Source organism: Periophthalmus magnuspinnatus, chromosome 22 (genome assembly GCF_009829125.3).
Source record: "Periophthalmus magnuspinnatus isolate fPerMag1 chromosome 22, fPerMag1.2.pri, whole genome shotgun sequence".
NCBI lineage: Eukaryota > Metazoa > Chordata > Actinopteri > Gobiiformes > Gobiidae > Periophthalmus > Periophthalmus magnuspinnatus.
Window position 1 is genome coordinate 23,515,294 of NC_047147.1, and position 12,647 is coordinate 23,527,940.

Genomic DNA, 12,647 nt, shown 5'->3' on the forward strand with positions numbered 1-12,647 from the left:
TAAGGTTGTGGATTAAACTTCCGTATCTTTCTCAGGTCTTAGCCCGGAACGTCCCTGCTCGCGCTCCGTGAGGGTGGAGACTCCCGGTGTGTTCGTGCAGGTGTGTGTGGGAGGTGGCGTGGTCTGGGCCCTCACTGAACACAAGGCCGTGTTCTACAGAGAAGGACTCAACAGTTTCTGCAGTGAAGGAGAGAGATGGGTCCAGGACACAGTCAGGTAAAAACACACTCACATAGATACATACACACACACATGCATATACACCCCCACAGACACATACACACGTACGCGCACACACACGTGTATATACATATACATGCATATATACACACATACACACACGTACACACACACATATAGACACATACACACATGTACGCACATACACACATGTACGCACACACACACACATATACATATATACACACACATAGACATACACGAACATACATATATACACATACATACACTGCTCAAAAAAGTTAGAGGAACACTCTTTAATCAGAGTATAGCAACTTATCAATCAAACTTCTGGGATATTGATATGGGGGGGTTGTTAATCAGTTTCAGCTGCTCTGTTATTAATGAAATAAACAACAGGTGTTTTAGAGGAGCAACAGTTAGACAGCCCCCAAAACAGGAATGCTTTTCCAGGTTGATGCCATTGGTATTTTTCCCTCCTCATCAAATATATACACACACACACACAACCACACACACCAGACACACACTCAACTGATTTTGTCCTTTTTCAGTCCTGGTGCTGAATCTGTTTGTGTGTCCACAGTGAGGCCCAGGGAGTGGAGCCGGTTTGCTTGGCACTTGGACCGGGTCTGGTCTGGGCTCTGGACTCTGAGGGAAGTTTGTGGTTCAGAACCGGGATAAGTCCAACAAGACCCCAGGGCACCGACGACCACTGGTGGGAGGTGAGAGGAGGAGGAAAAAGGAGGAGAGAAGAGGGAGGGAGGAGGAGAGAGGAGGAGCAAGAAGGAGGAAGAGAGGAGGAAGAGGGGAGAGAAAGGCACCAACTATTACTGGTGGGAGGAGAAGAGAGACAGAAGGAGAGGGGAGGGGGTTAAGGGAAGATTATATTAACATTAATTCATATAATGAATGTTTTTTCCTTCCTCTCCTCTTTCTGTCCCTTTCTCTATTTCTTTCCACCTTCCTTCTCTCTCTCTTTCCTCTGCCTATCCTTCCCACTCTCTCTCTCCTCTCCTACCTCTCCTCTAACTCCCTCGCTCTCTTATCTCTCTCTCTCCTGTCTCTCCTCACCCTTCTCTCTCCCCTCCCCACTCTCTCTCCCCCCTTTCCTCTCTCTCCCTCTCTCTTTCTCTCTCTCTCTCTCTCTCTCTCTCTCTCTCTCCGGCCTCTCTCTCCTCCTCTCTATTCTCTGATTCCTCTCTCTCTCCTGTCTCTTCTCCCGTCTTCTCTCTCCCCTCCTCTCTCTCTCCCCCCTGTTCTTTCTCCTCTCTCTTCCCTTTCCTCTCTCTCTCTCCTGCCTCTCCTCTCTTCTCTGCCTCCTCTCTCTCCTGCCTCTCCTCTCCTCTCTTCTCTGCCTCCTCTCTCTCACCTCTTCTTTCTCCTCTCTTCCCCCTCTCCTCTCTCTCTCCCCACCTCCCCTTTCTGTCTTCTCTCCCCCTTTCCACTCTCTTCTCTCTTCTCACTCCCCTCTCTTCTCTCACCCCCACCCTCTCCTCCCTCTCTCTCTCCACCTCCCCTTCATGTCTTCTCTCTCCCTTCCCTCTCTTCTCTCTCTGTTCTGCCTCTTATCCCATCTTCTCTCTCCCTTTCCTCGGTCTCTCTCTCCCTCTTCCCTTTTCCCCCTCTCTCTCTCCTCAGGTTCGTATCTGGGACTATGCGGCATTGGACCAGGGTAGTCTGTTCCATTCGCTCTGGTCTGGTTCTGGGCTTGGTTCTGGACTAGGGTCTGGACTCGGTTCAGGTCTTGGTCTCAGGGGGGGTCCTGTTGACCGCGTGGTGTCCTTCCTGTCCCAGTCCTCTCAGGTCCAGCCGGCTCTGATCTGTACCGGAGCCTCTGGAGTCTGGGTTGGATCCGCCCGGAACCGAGTTCACCATCACCACAGTGGCAGGATCACAGGTGAGACCTGGTTTAGACCTGGTCTAGTCCTAGTCTAGTCCTGGTCTAGTCCTGGTCTTGTCCTGGTCTAGTCCTGGTTTAGTCTTGGTTTAATTCTGGTGTAATTCTGGTGTGACGTGTGTCTGTGTGAGGTCCAGCAGAGGGCGGTGTCTGCCTGAATCTCAGGCCCAAACAGACTCAAGACACTCAGGGAAGGCATCTGACTTGTTCTGTTGCAGGGACGTTCTGGCAGACTCTGGTTCCTCGAGGAACTGTGTCATCCACAAAATGGAGCTTCATCACCTCCTCCTCCGTCCACCCCCCCAGTACAGGTACTATACTGAGAGTACTGTACAACAAATACTATACTAAGAGTACTACTATGTCATGATGTCAGTTTCCCTGTCCTCCCGTGCTCTCTCCCCCTCCCCTACCTATGTGTCTGGAGCTGGGTGGAGTGCCTGACTCCTCCCGTGCACACCTGGGGTGCATCAGCCTAATCACCACCACCTGCTGCTGAGTACAAGAAGGCTTGGCAGTCTACACTCGGTGCCAGACCGTCCGCGTGTAAAACATTCCTGCCTCTACTCGCCCAGCTCCTGCCGCCACGTTCCAGTCCCGGTATCGCTTCCAGCTCGTCTTGTCTCCTGCTCGTCTCGTCTCCTGCTCGTCTCGTCTCCTGCTCGTCTCGTCTCCTGCTCGTCTCGTCTCCTGTCCGGTCCTGGTCTCTGGTTTGTCACCCGCTCCCCGCTCTGGTCTTCGTCTGATCCGCCTGCCCTGGTACCGCACCTGCTTCTATCCCCGTCCTGGTCCTGTCCTGCCCGCCTCTACCTGCACCGCACCCGCCTGACCCGTCTCCCGCTCCCCGGTTCCTGTACCTGCTCTTGTGACCGGTTTAAAGACTGCATTTTCACCGCTGTAAATAAACACTGTTAAAACTGCTCTGGTCTGCATCCTTTGGTCCTATCCGCACCGTTACGACAGAACGGTCTGGCCACTATGGACCAAGCAGGCTCAGATCCGGACCAGACGCGCCGCCTCACGCACTCTCACCCCGAGGCGGTGCTGGGTCAGCATGACCAATCCATTCGGACTCTATTGGAGCTAAATCAGACATTGTCCCAGCAGGTGGCACAGCTTAACCACCAGGTGGCCGCGCTCCTCGTCACCCCGCCTGCTGCAGCCGGAGCGCCGCCACGCCTCCCGGAGCCGAGAGGCACGGATCCGGAGCCGTATGCTGGACAACCTCACCTCTGTCGCGGATTCCTGTTCCAGTGCGAGTTCATGTTCCAGCAATGCCCTTCTCGTTTCAGCTCGGGGGCCACCAAGATCCGATATATATGTGGATTACTCCGGGGCAGAGCTCTCCAGTGGGCAGAGGCGCGCCTAATGAAGACGTCTGTGGATCGCCTGGATTTTAATGAATTTGTGTCCACGTTTAAGCTGGTGTTTGACCACCCGCACTACCAGGACAATGCTGCCTCCCGGTTATTGACTCTCAGCCAGGGCTCCAGGACGGTAGCGGATTATTCCATTGAATTCTGGACACATGCGGCGGAGCTGGACTGGACGGACAGCGCGCTGCGGGCTGTGTTTGTGCGGGGCCTGAACGAGACTTTGAAAGATGAATTGGTTTCCCGGGACGAACCCCCCGACCTGCGGACCCTCATCTCCCTCACTCACCGTATAGACAACCGCCTACGGGCTCGTCGCCGAGAGAGACGCCGGTCACCGGTCCCGCCGGAGCCACGCGCTGCCCCGCCCCCGCCGGATGAGCCCATGCAACTCGACAGGACCCTTGTGTCGGCCGAGGAGCGTCAACGGAGGCGTCGTCTGGCCGGGGCTTGCCTCTACTGCGGTGAGCGCGGACATTATGTGGTCACTTGCCCAGTTCGGCCAAAAGGGGGGGCCCACCAGTAGCACTGGGAGTACTGGTGGGCGAGCAACACATCCTGGACTCTTCTAATAGACTGCGGCTCAGCGCCACCCTGTGCGTTCGCACAGAGACCTTATGCGTTTCCGCCCTTATCGACTCCGGGGCTGAGAGGGACTTTATTGATGCCCAAGTCGCGGAGCAGCTCGGGGTCTACCTGGAGCCCCTCGAACGCCCCTTAAATGCCCAGGGACTCAATGGACGTTTTCTGGGGCACATCACTCACATCACAGAACCTGTCACCGTGATTCTGTCCGGCAACCACCAAGAGAACCGTCAGTTTCATGTCCTGTCCTCCTCCGCTTCTCCTCTGGTCCTTGGTTACCCCTGGCTACGCGCCCACAACCCGGTTTTCGATTGGGCCAGGGGCGGAGTTTCGGGCTGGAGTCCCGATTGCCACGCCAAGTGCCTTCGGTCCGCCCTCCCTCCGGCCGGGAGGTCCGTTCCTGTCGCTGATCCGTCCCCAGACACCCCCAATCTGTCCTCGGTGCCTGCTGAATATCACGACCTGGGGGAGGTTTTTAGCAAGAGCAAGGCCCTCTCTTTACCGCCCCACCGTCCATATGACTGCGCCATTGACCTCCTGCCGGGTGCCCCACTACCATCTAGCAGGCTATATAACCTGTCTAAACCTGAACGCGAGTCAATGGAGGACTATATCCGTGGGTCCCTGGCTGCCGGAATCATCCGCCCGTCCACTTCACCCGTGGGAGCGGGGTTCTTCTTTGTGGCTAAGAAGGACAAATCCCTGCGGCCTTGCATTGATTACCGGGGTCTGAACAATATAACTGTAAAGAATAAATACCCGCTTCCCTTACTGGACTCGGCATTTACGCCCCTCCACGGTGCGACCATCTTCTCAAAGTTGGATTTGCGGAATGCGTACCACCTGGTGCGCATCAGGGAGGGAGACGAATGGAAGACGGCCTTCAAGACACCCCTGGGACATTTCGAATACTTGGTTATGCCCTTCGGTCTCACCAACGCCCCTGCCGTATTCCAAGCCCTCATCAACGATGTGCTCCGTGATTTCCTTAACCGATTCGTCTTTGTTTACTTGGATGACATCTTGATTTTCTCGCGGTCCCCCCAGGAGCATCATCAGCACGTTCGCCAGGTTCTCCAGCGCCTCCTCGAGAATAAACTGTTCGTGAAAGCTGAGAAATGCGAGTTTCACGCAGAGGAGGTCAGCTTTTTGGGCTTCATTGTGGGGCGGGGCCAAGTAAGAGCTGACCCTGAAAAGATCCAGGCTGTCACTGAGTGGCCCGTTCCTACCAGCCGGAGACAGCTCCAGAGATTTATCGGCTTTGCCAATTTTTATAGACGTTTCATCCGGGATTTTAGTAGGGTTATCTCGCCCTTAACTAAACTCACCTCTCCTGCTTTGCCGTTTGCCTGGTCTCCTGAGGCGCAGACAGCCTTCGAGAAGCTTAAGAGACTATTTACCTCCGCTCCCATCCTGCACCAGCCCGACCCTTCACGGCAATTCATCGTGGAGGTCGACGCCTCCGACTCGGGAGTGGGGGCCGTGCTTTCGCAGAGGTTCGACCCCCACAACCGCCTCTGTCCCTGCGCCTTCTTTTCCCGGCGATTGTCCTCGGCCGAGGTCAATTATGACGTGGGGGATCGGGAGCTCCTTGCCGTAAAGCTGGCCTTGGAGGAGTGGCGCCACTGGCTCGAAGGGGCGGAGCAACCATTCATCGTCTGGACCGACCATAAAAACTTGGAGTACATCCAGTCCGCCAGGCGCCTCAATCCCCGTCAAGCTCGTTGGTCCCTCTTCTTCAGCCGCTTCAACTTTCTCCTCACCTACCGCCCCGGATCTCGGAACGTCAAACCCGATGCCCTCTCCCGCCAGTTCGCCCTGGAGGATAGCCCGGTCACCGCAGAAACAATTATTCCCTCCTCGTGTGTGGTGGCCGCGGTCCATTGGGATATCGAGGACACCGTCCGAGAGGCCCAGACCAACGACCCCGACCCAGGTAACGGCCCTCCAGGTAAACTGTTTGTTCCCGATTCTGTCCGGTCTCAGGTGCTCCAGTGGGTCCATGCCTCCCGTTTCGCCTGCCATCCTGGTGCCGGTCGCTCTCTCTCCCTCCTCAGGAGACGCTTCTGGTGGCCCACGATGGACACAGACACCCGGGCTTATGTCGCCGCCTGCCAGGTATGTGCTCGGGCCAAGGCCTCCCACTCACCCCCTTCTGGTCTCTTGCATCCTCTCCCAGTTCCTCGTCGCCCTTGGTCCCACATCGCCTTGGACTTCGTGACGGGCCTTCCCCCTTCCCAGGGGAACACGGTGGTTCTCACCATTGTGGACCGCTTCTCCAAGGCCGCCCATTTCGTTGCCCTGCCTAAGCTCCCCACAGCCAAAGAAACTGCCGACCAGCTGACCAGTCATGTCTTCCGACTCCACGGCATCCCGGTGGACATCGTGTCCGACAGAGGGACCCAATTCACCTCTCAGGTATGGCGGTCTTTCTGCGACGGTTTGGGGGCCACGGTTAGCCTCACGTCCGGGTTCCATCCACAATCTAATGGGCAGACGGAGCGGGCCAACCAAGACCTGGAGTCGGCCCTACGGTGCACAGCCTCCGCCAACCCCGCGACCTGGAGTACTCACCTGCCCTGGATAGAGTATGCTCACAACTCCCTCGTGAGTTCCGCCACTGGTATGTCCCCCTTCGAGGCATCGCTGGGATATCAACCCCCTCTCTTTCCCACGGAGGAGAGGGACCTCGCCGTCCCGTCTGTTCAGCGCCATCTCCAGCGCTGTCGCCGGATCTGGAAGAAGGCCAGGGCGGCCCTTCTTCGGGCTGGAGCGCGCACTAAGGCGACGGCCGATCGCCACCGTGTCCCGGCGCCCGTATACCAACCTGGCCAGATGGTTTGGCTCTCCGCCAAGACGGTCCCGCTGAAGACGGACTCCCGTAAGCTGTCCCCCCGATTCCTGGGACCGTTTAAGATCATGAGGATCATAAATCCATCGGCGGTGCGCCTCCAGTTACCCCCGTCTCTCCGGATTCATCCGACCTTTCACGTCTCCCAGGTTAAACCAGTCCGGACCAGCGACCTGTGCCCTCCGGCCGATCCCCCACCGCCCGCCCGAGTCATTGACGGCCACCCGGCGTTCACCGTCCGCCGCCTGATTGACGTTCGTCGCCGTGGTAGGGGCCTCCAGTACCTCGTCGATTGGGAGGGTTACGGTCCGGAGGAGCGATCCTGGGTGCCCAGGGCACGCATTCTGGACCCCGACATGGTGAGAGACTTCCACCGCGCTCATCCTGACAAGCCTGGGGGTCCACCAGGAGGTGGACCTTAGGGGGGGGGTACTGTCATGATGTCAGTTTCCCTGTCCTCCCGTGCTCTCTCCCCCTCCCCTACCTATGTGTCTGGAGCTGGGTGGAGTGCCTGACTCCTCCCGTGCACACCTGGGGTGCATCAGCCTAATCACCACCACCTGCTGCTGAGTACAAGAAGGCTTGGCAGTCTACACTCGGTGCCAGACCGTCCGCGTGTAAAACATTCCTGCCTCTACTCGCCCAGCTCCTGCCGCCACGTTCCAGTCCCGGTATCGCTTCCAGCTCGTCTTGTCTCCTGCTCGTCTCGTCTCCTGCTCGTCTCGTCTCCTGCTCGTCTCGTCTCCTGCTCGTCTCGTCTCCTGTCCGGTCCTGGTCTCTGGTTTGTCACCCGCTCCCCGCTCTGGTCTTCGTCTGATCCGCCTGCCCTGGTACCGCACCTGCTTCTATCCCCGTCCTGGTCCTGTCCTGCCCGCCTCTACCTGCACCGCACCCGCCTGACCCGTCTCCCGCTCCCCGGTTCCTGTACCTGCTCTTGTGACCGGTTTAAAGACTGCATTTTCACCGCTGTAAATAAACACTGTTAAAACTGCTCTGGTCTGCATCCTTTGGTCCTATCCGCACCGTTACGACATACTAGTACTATACTACAAGTACTATACTAAGACTACTATACTAAGAGTACTAAACGAGTACTATACTACAAGTATTTTATAGTAAGAGTACTATAATACAAGTACTATACTAAGAATACTATACTACAAGTATTATAGTAAGAGTACTATACTACAAGTACTATACTAAGAATACTACACTACAAATATTATAGTAAGAGTACTATACTACAAGTACTATACTACGATTATTATACTACAAGTACAATAATAAGAGTACAATACTACACGTTCTATAGTACGAGTGTTATACTACTAGTACTATACTAAGACTACTATACTAAGAGTACTATACCAGTACTATACTACAAGTACTATACTACAAGTATTTTATACTAAGAGTACTATACAACAAGTACTGTACTAAGAGTATTGTACTATGAGTACTATACTACAAGTACTATACTAAGAATACTACACTACAAGTATTATAGTAAGAGTACTATACTACATGTTCTATACTAAGAGTACTATACAACAAGTACTATACTACGAGTACTATACTACGAGTGCTACTGCTACTACTACTTCTGCTACTACTATGTCTGTATTACTACAACTACTATAACTACAACCCCCTACAACTAGTAAATATAGTATTGTAGTAATATTGTTGTAGTACAACGACTACGACTATTAATACGCTTACTACTATACATACTACTGTTACTACTGTAACTATAACCCCCACAACGGTTATGTTACTACTACTACTATAAATACTGCAGTACTGTGGGTGCTACAAAGACAACTAAAACTAGTAATTTTACTACTGCATTTAGTACTACTACAAAAATCTGGTCATTTTACTATTGTTCCTTAAAATACTTGTAATACTGTTACTATGATTGTTACTAAATAGGTCATTTTACTATTGTCATTGCTCCTCTCTGCTCCTCTCTGCTCCTGTCTGCTCCTCTCTGCTCCTGTCTGCTCCTCTCCGCTCCTGCCTGCTCCTGCCTGCTCCTCTCTGCTCCTGTCTGCTCCTCTCCGTTCCTGTCTGCTCCTCTCTGCTCCTGTCTGCTCCTCTCTGTTCCTGTCTGCTCCTCTCTGCTCCTGTCTGCTCCTTTCTGCTCCTGTCTGCTCCTCTCCGCTCCTGCCTGCTCCTCTCCGCTCCTGTCTTCTCCTCTCTGTTCCTGTCTGCTCCTCTCTGCTCCTGTCTGCTCCTCTCTGTTCCTGTCTGCTCCTCTCTGCTCCTGTCTGCTCCTCTCTGTTCCTGTCTGCTCCTCTCTGCTCCTGTCTGCTCCTCTCTGCTCCTGTCTATTCCTGTCTGCTCCTGTCTGCAGGTTCGTTCCTGTGGTTGGCTCAGAGTCGTAGAGACCTGTTCTGTGTTTGGGACCAAGATGGAGAACTGAGGCCGTCCTCTGTGCCACTGCCTCCTGAGGTACTTCATATACTGCATATACTACTACAAATATTACTACTACCACTACTACTGCTACAACTACTAGTACTACTGCTACTACTACTACAAATACTACTACAACTACAAGTACTACGACTACAGTACTACAAGTAGTACAACAAGTACTACTACAAATACTACTACTAGGACGTGACTAAGCTTTTCAGGAAGCAAAACCCCCGTAAGGCCACGTCCCCAGACGGTGTCTCTCCTTCCGCCTTTAGACACTGTGCTGGTGTCATATCACGTCCCAGCCTCCTTCAAGCTGTCCACCATCGTAACTGTCCCCAAGAAGCCCAGTATCACTGGACTTAATGACTACAGACCTGTGGCACTGATGTCCGCGGTCATGAAGTCATTTGAGCGCCTGGTCCTGCACCACCTCAAGTCCTTCACCTCCCCCCTCCTGGACCCTCTGCAGTTTGCCTACAGAGCCAATCGGTCTGTAGACGACGGCATTAACCAGGCCCTTCACTTCATCCTTCAAGCATCTGGACTCCCCGGGAACCTACGCCAGGATCCTGTTTGTGGACTTCAGCTCTGCGTTCAACACCATCCTCCCTGCGCTGCTCCAGGTGGATCACTGACTTCCTGATGGACAGGAGGCAGCGTGTACGGCTGGGGAAGAATGTCTCGGACACTCGCACTATCAGAACAGGATCTCCACAGGGCTGTGTACTTTCTTCCCTGCTCTTCTCCCTGTACACCAACTGCTGCACCTCCAGCCACGACTCCGTCAAACTGGTTAAGTTTGCGGATGACACCACCCTCATCGGACTCATCTCAGACGGCGATGAGTCTGCCTACAGGAGGGAGGTGGATCGTCTGGTGTCCTGGTGCAGCAGCAACAACTTGGAGCTTAACACCCAGAAGACAGTGGAGATGATCGTGGACTTCAGGAAAGTCACAGCCCTCCCTCCTCCCCTTACCCTGACGGACTCCCCCATCACCACTGTGGACTCTTTCCGCTTCCTGGGCACCTGCATCACCCGGGATCTCAAGTGGGAGCCGACCATCAGCTCCCTCGTCAAAAAAGCCCAGTACAGGATGTTCTGCCTGCGGCAGCTGAGGAAAGGCAAGCTGCCGGCCCAGATGATGGTGCAGTTTTACACGGCCATCATTGAGTCCATCCTCACCTCCTCCATCACTGTGTGGTTTCGCTGGGGCCACTGCAAGGGACAGACAGAGACTGCAGCGCAATGTGCGCTCTGCTGAGAAGGTGACTGGCTGCAGCCTTCCATCGCTACAGGACCTGTATGTCTCCAGGACTCGGGGGTGAGCAGGCCGTATAGCAGCTGACACTTCTCACCCTGGACATGGACTATTTGAGCCATTTCCCTCTGGCAGGAGGCTACGAGAGGACCAGAACCTCTCGTCATAAGAACAGTTTCTTCCCCTCTGCCGTTTGTCTCATGAACATTTTAATAAGTCATGTTTGCACTGTTGTTCTGTTGCTGCTGTGTATTTTCTACCTCTAAGTATTTTAGTTTATTTTTTAAGCATATCTTTTTTAACTTTGTGCATGCCCTTATTTGTATTTGTATTTATTCAGTGTGTTTTATGTTGCACTTTATCACCGAAGTAAGTTCCTAGTTTGTGAACTGTGTTCACAAACGATGGCAATAAAATTCTTCTGATTCTGATTCTAATACAAATACTACTATCCCTACTGCTACTACTACTAGTATTACTGCTACTACCACTACAAATACTACTTGTGCTGTCCTCTAGGTGGAGCTGTGTCATGTCTCGTCCTGTAGAGATGCACTCTGGGCTCTGGACGCTCACGGCCAAGTTCTGATCCGGACTCTGACCCAGGCCTGTCCTTCAGGTCTCACCTGGAGTCTGCTGGACCTCAGCCAGTTAGGTAAGAACCACAGACTGTATGAAGAAGAGGACTGAGGGAATGTGACGTCCCCACAGCGTTCAGCTCCAAATGAAGTTCATCGAGGCTAACAGTTAAAGCAGCTAATTTTGGAGCTGAGTTCCATATTCGGAATTCCGACCACAAGTATCATAGCAACCAAATAGCCAATAAGGAGCGAGGCTGTAGGTAACGCCCCTTTCCGTCCTGACCACTGATTTAGCAGGGAGCGGGCGCCTGTTTGGTCTGTTATTAATGTTCATATCTTGATTTAGTGACAAAATAGTGAAATAAAAAAACAGGTTAATACGAACATTTTAATACCAAAATAATGAGTCTGACAGCAGCAGTTACAGAGAGAGGGGCCATAGTTTTTACAGAGAAAGTGTGTGTGTGTGTGTGCGTGCGTGTGTGTGGGCGTGCGGGGTTGGAGGTGTCTTTGGAAGTATGTGTGCGCGTGTTTGGATGTGTGTGTTTGGAGGTATGTGTGTATTTGAAGGTGTGTGTATTTGAAGGTGTGTGTGTGTGTGTGTGTATTTGAAGGTGTGTGTGTGTTTGGAGGTGTGTGTGGCTTTGCACTCTGATTTGCCCACTGTCCTCCTCTCTTTCCTGTGATTGGCTGAGCTGATGTTTATGCTCTTCAGAATCAGCTGTCTTTATACACACACACAGTACACTCTCAAACATGGAGTGCATACTCACATATCTCTGTCTACAAGTACTACAGACACACACACAGACACACAGTACACACAGTACACACAGTACTCTAAGGACTCAGGACTCTGACATCACAGTGACGTGTGTCCCCAAAATACTCCTCAGCTGTCATCCCCCTACAGACACACACAGGTACACACACAGATACACACTCACACACATGCACAGATAAGCTGTGTTTTGTGAGCTGTGTTTTTAACATAGTTCATTGTGGAAAATAGCTGCTCAGATATTTATCTTTTCTGCACAATTTCACTCAAGTGTTCTGAAATCTTAATGAATGACTCTTTCGTATATTCCGTCTGAAGAGCTTCCTATGCCTGACTATTTCTTGAGCAGCCACAAAACTTGCATATGTAGTTGTATTTGCAGACTTCATCCACTTCATGAATTGATTTTTCCTCAGCCTTCCACATCAGTTGCGAAACAACTTTTTTCTCTCTTCTCCCTCTGGATATTTTTCAGGAAAAATATGGAAATGTCTTGCGATAAATTCAGTGTTTTGATGGGTATACCAGCCTCCGTGAGTGTGACACTTATTTTGTGTGATGAAAAATAATAAAATATAATTTGATTTAAATATTTCAAGATCACAATAATTTTCCAATTCAGGACTAAAATTTAAAAAAGAAGTAACACAAATAAAATACCCTTCAATTAAATACTTATAATTTA

General features: G+C 52.3%; 1 protein-coding gene across 2 annotated transcripts in view; it reads left to right on the forward strand.

Annotated features, from left to right (window-relative positions):
• The window catches only part of tecpr2 (tectonin beta-propeller repeat containing 2), a 32,069-nt gene that overhangs the window by 13,648 nt on the left and 5,774 nt on the right, over window positions 1-12,647 (forward strand). For both annotated transcript variants that reach the window (XM_055230906.1, XM_055230907.1), the window contains exons 17-22: window positions 36-216; window positions 788-926; window positions 1,843-2,101; window positions 2,320-2,412; window positions 9,270-9,367; window positions 11,120-11,255. In XM_055230906.1, coding sequence (XP_055086881.1) covers window positions 36-216; window positions 788-926; window positions 1,843-2,101; window positions 2,320-2,412; window positions 9,270-9,367; window positions 11,120-11,255 — 906 coding nt within the window. The remainder of the gene's footprint in view (window positions 1-35; window positions 217-787; window positions 927-1,842; window positions 2,102-2,319; window positions 2,413-9,269; window positions 9,368-11,119; window positions 11,256-12,647) is intronic.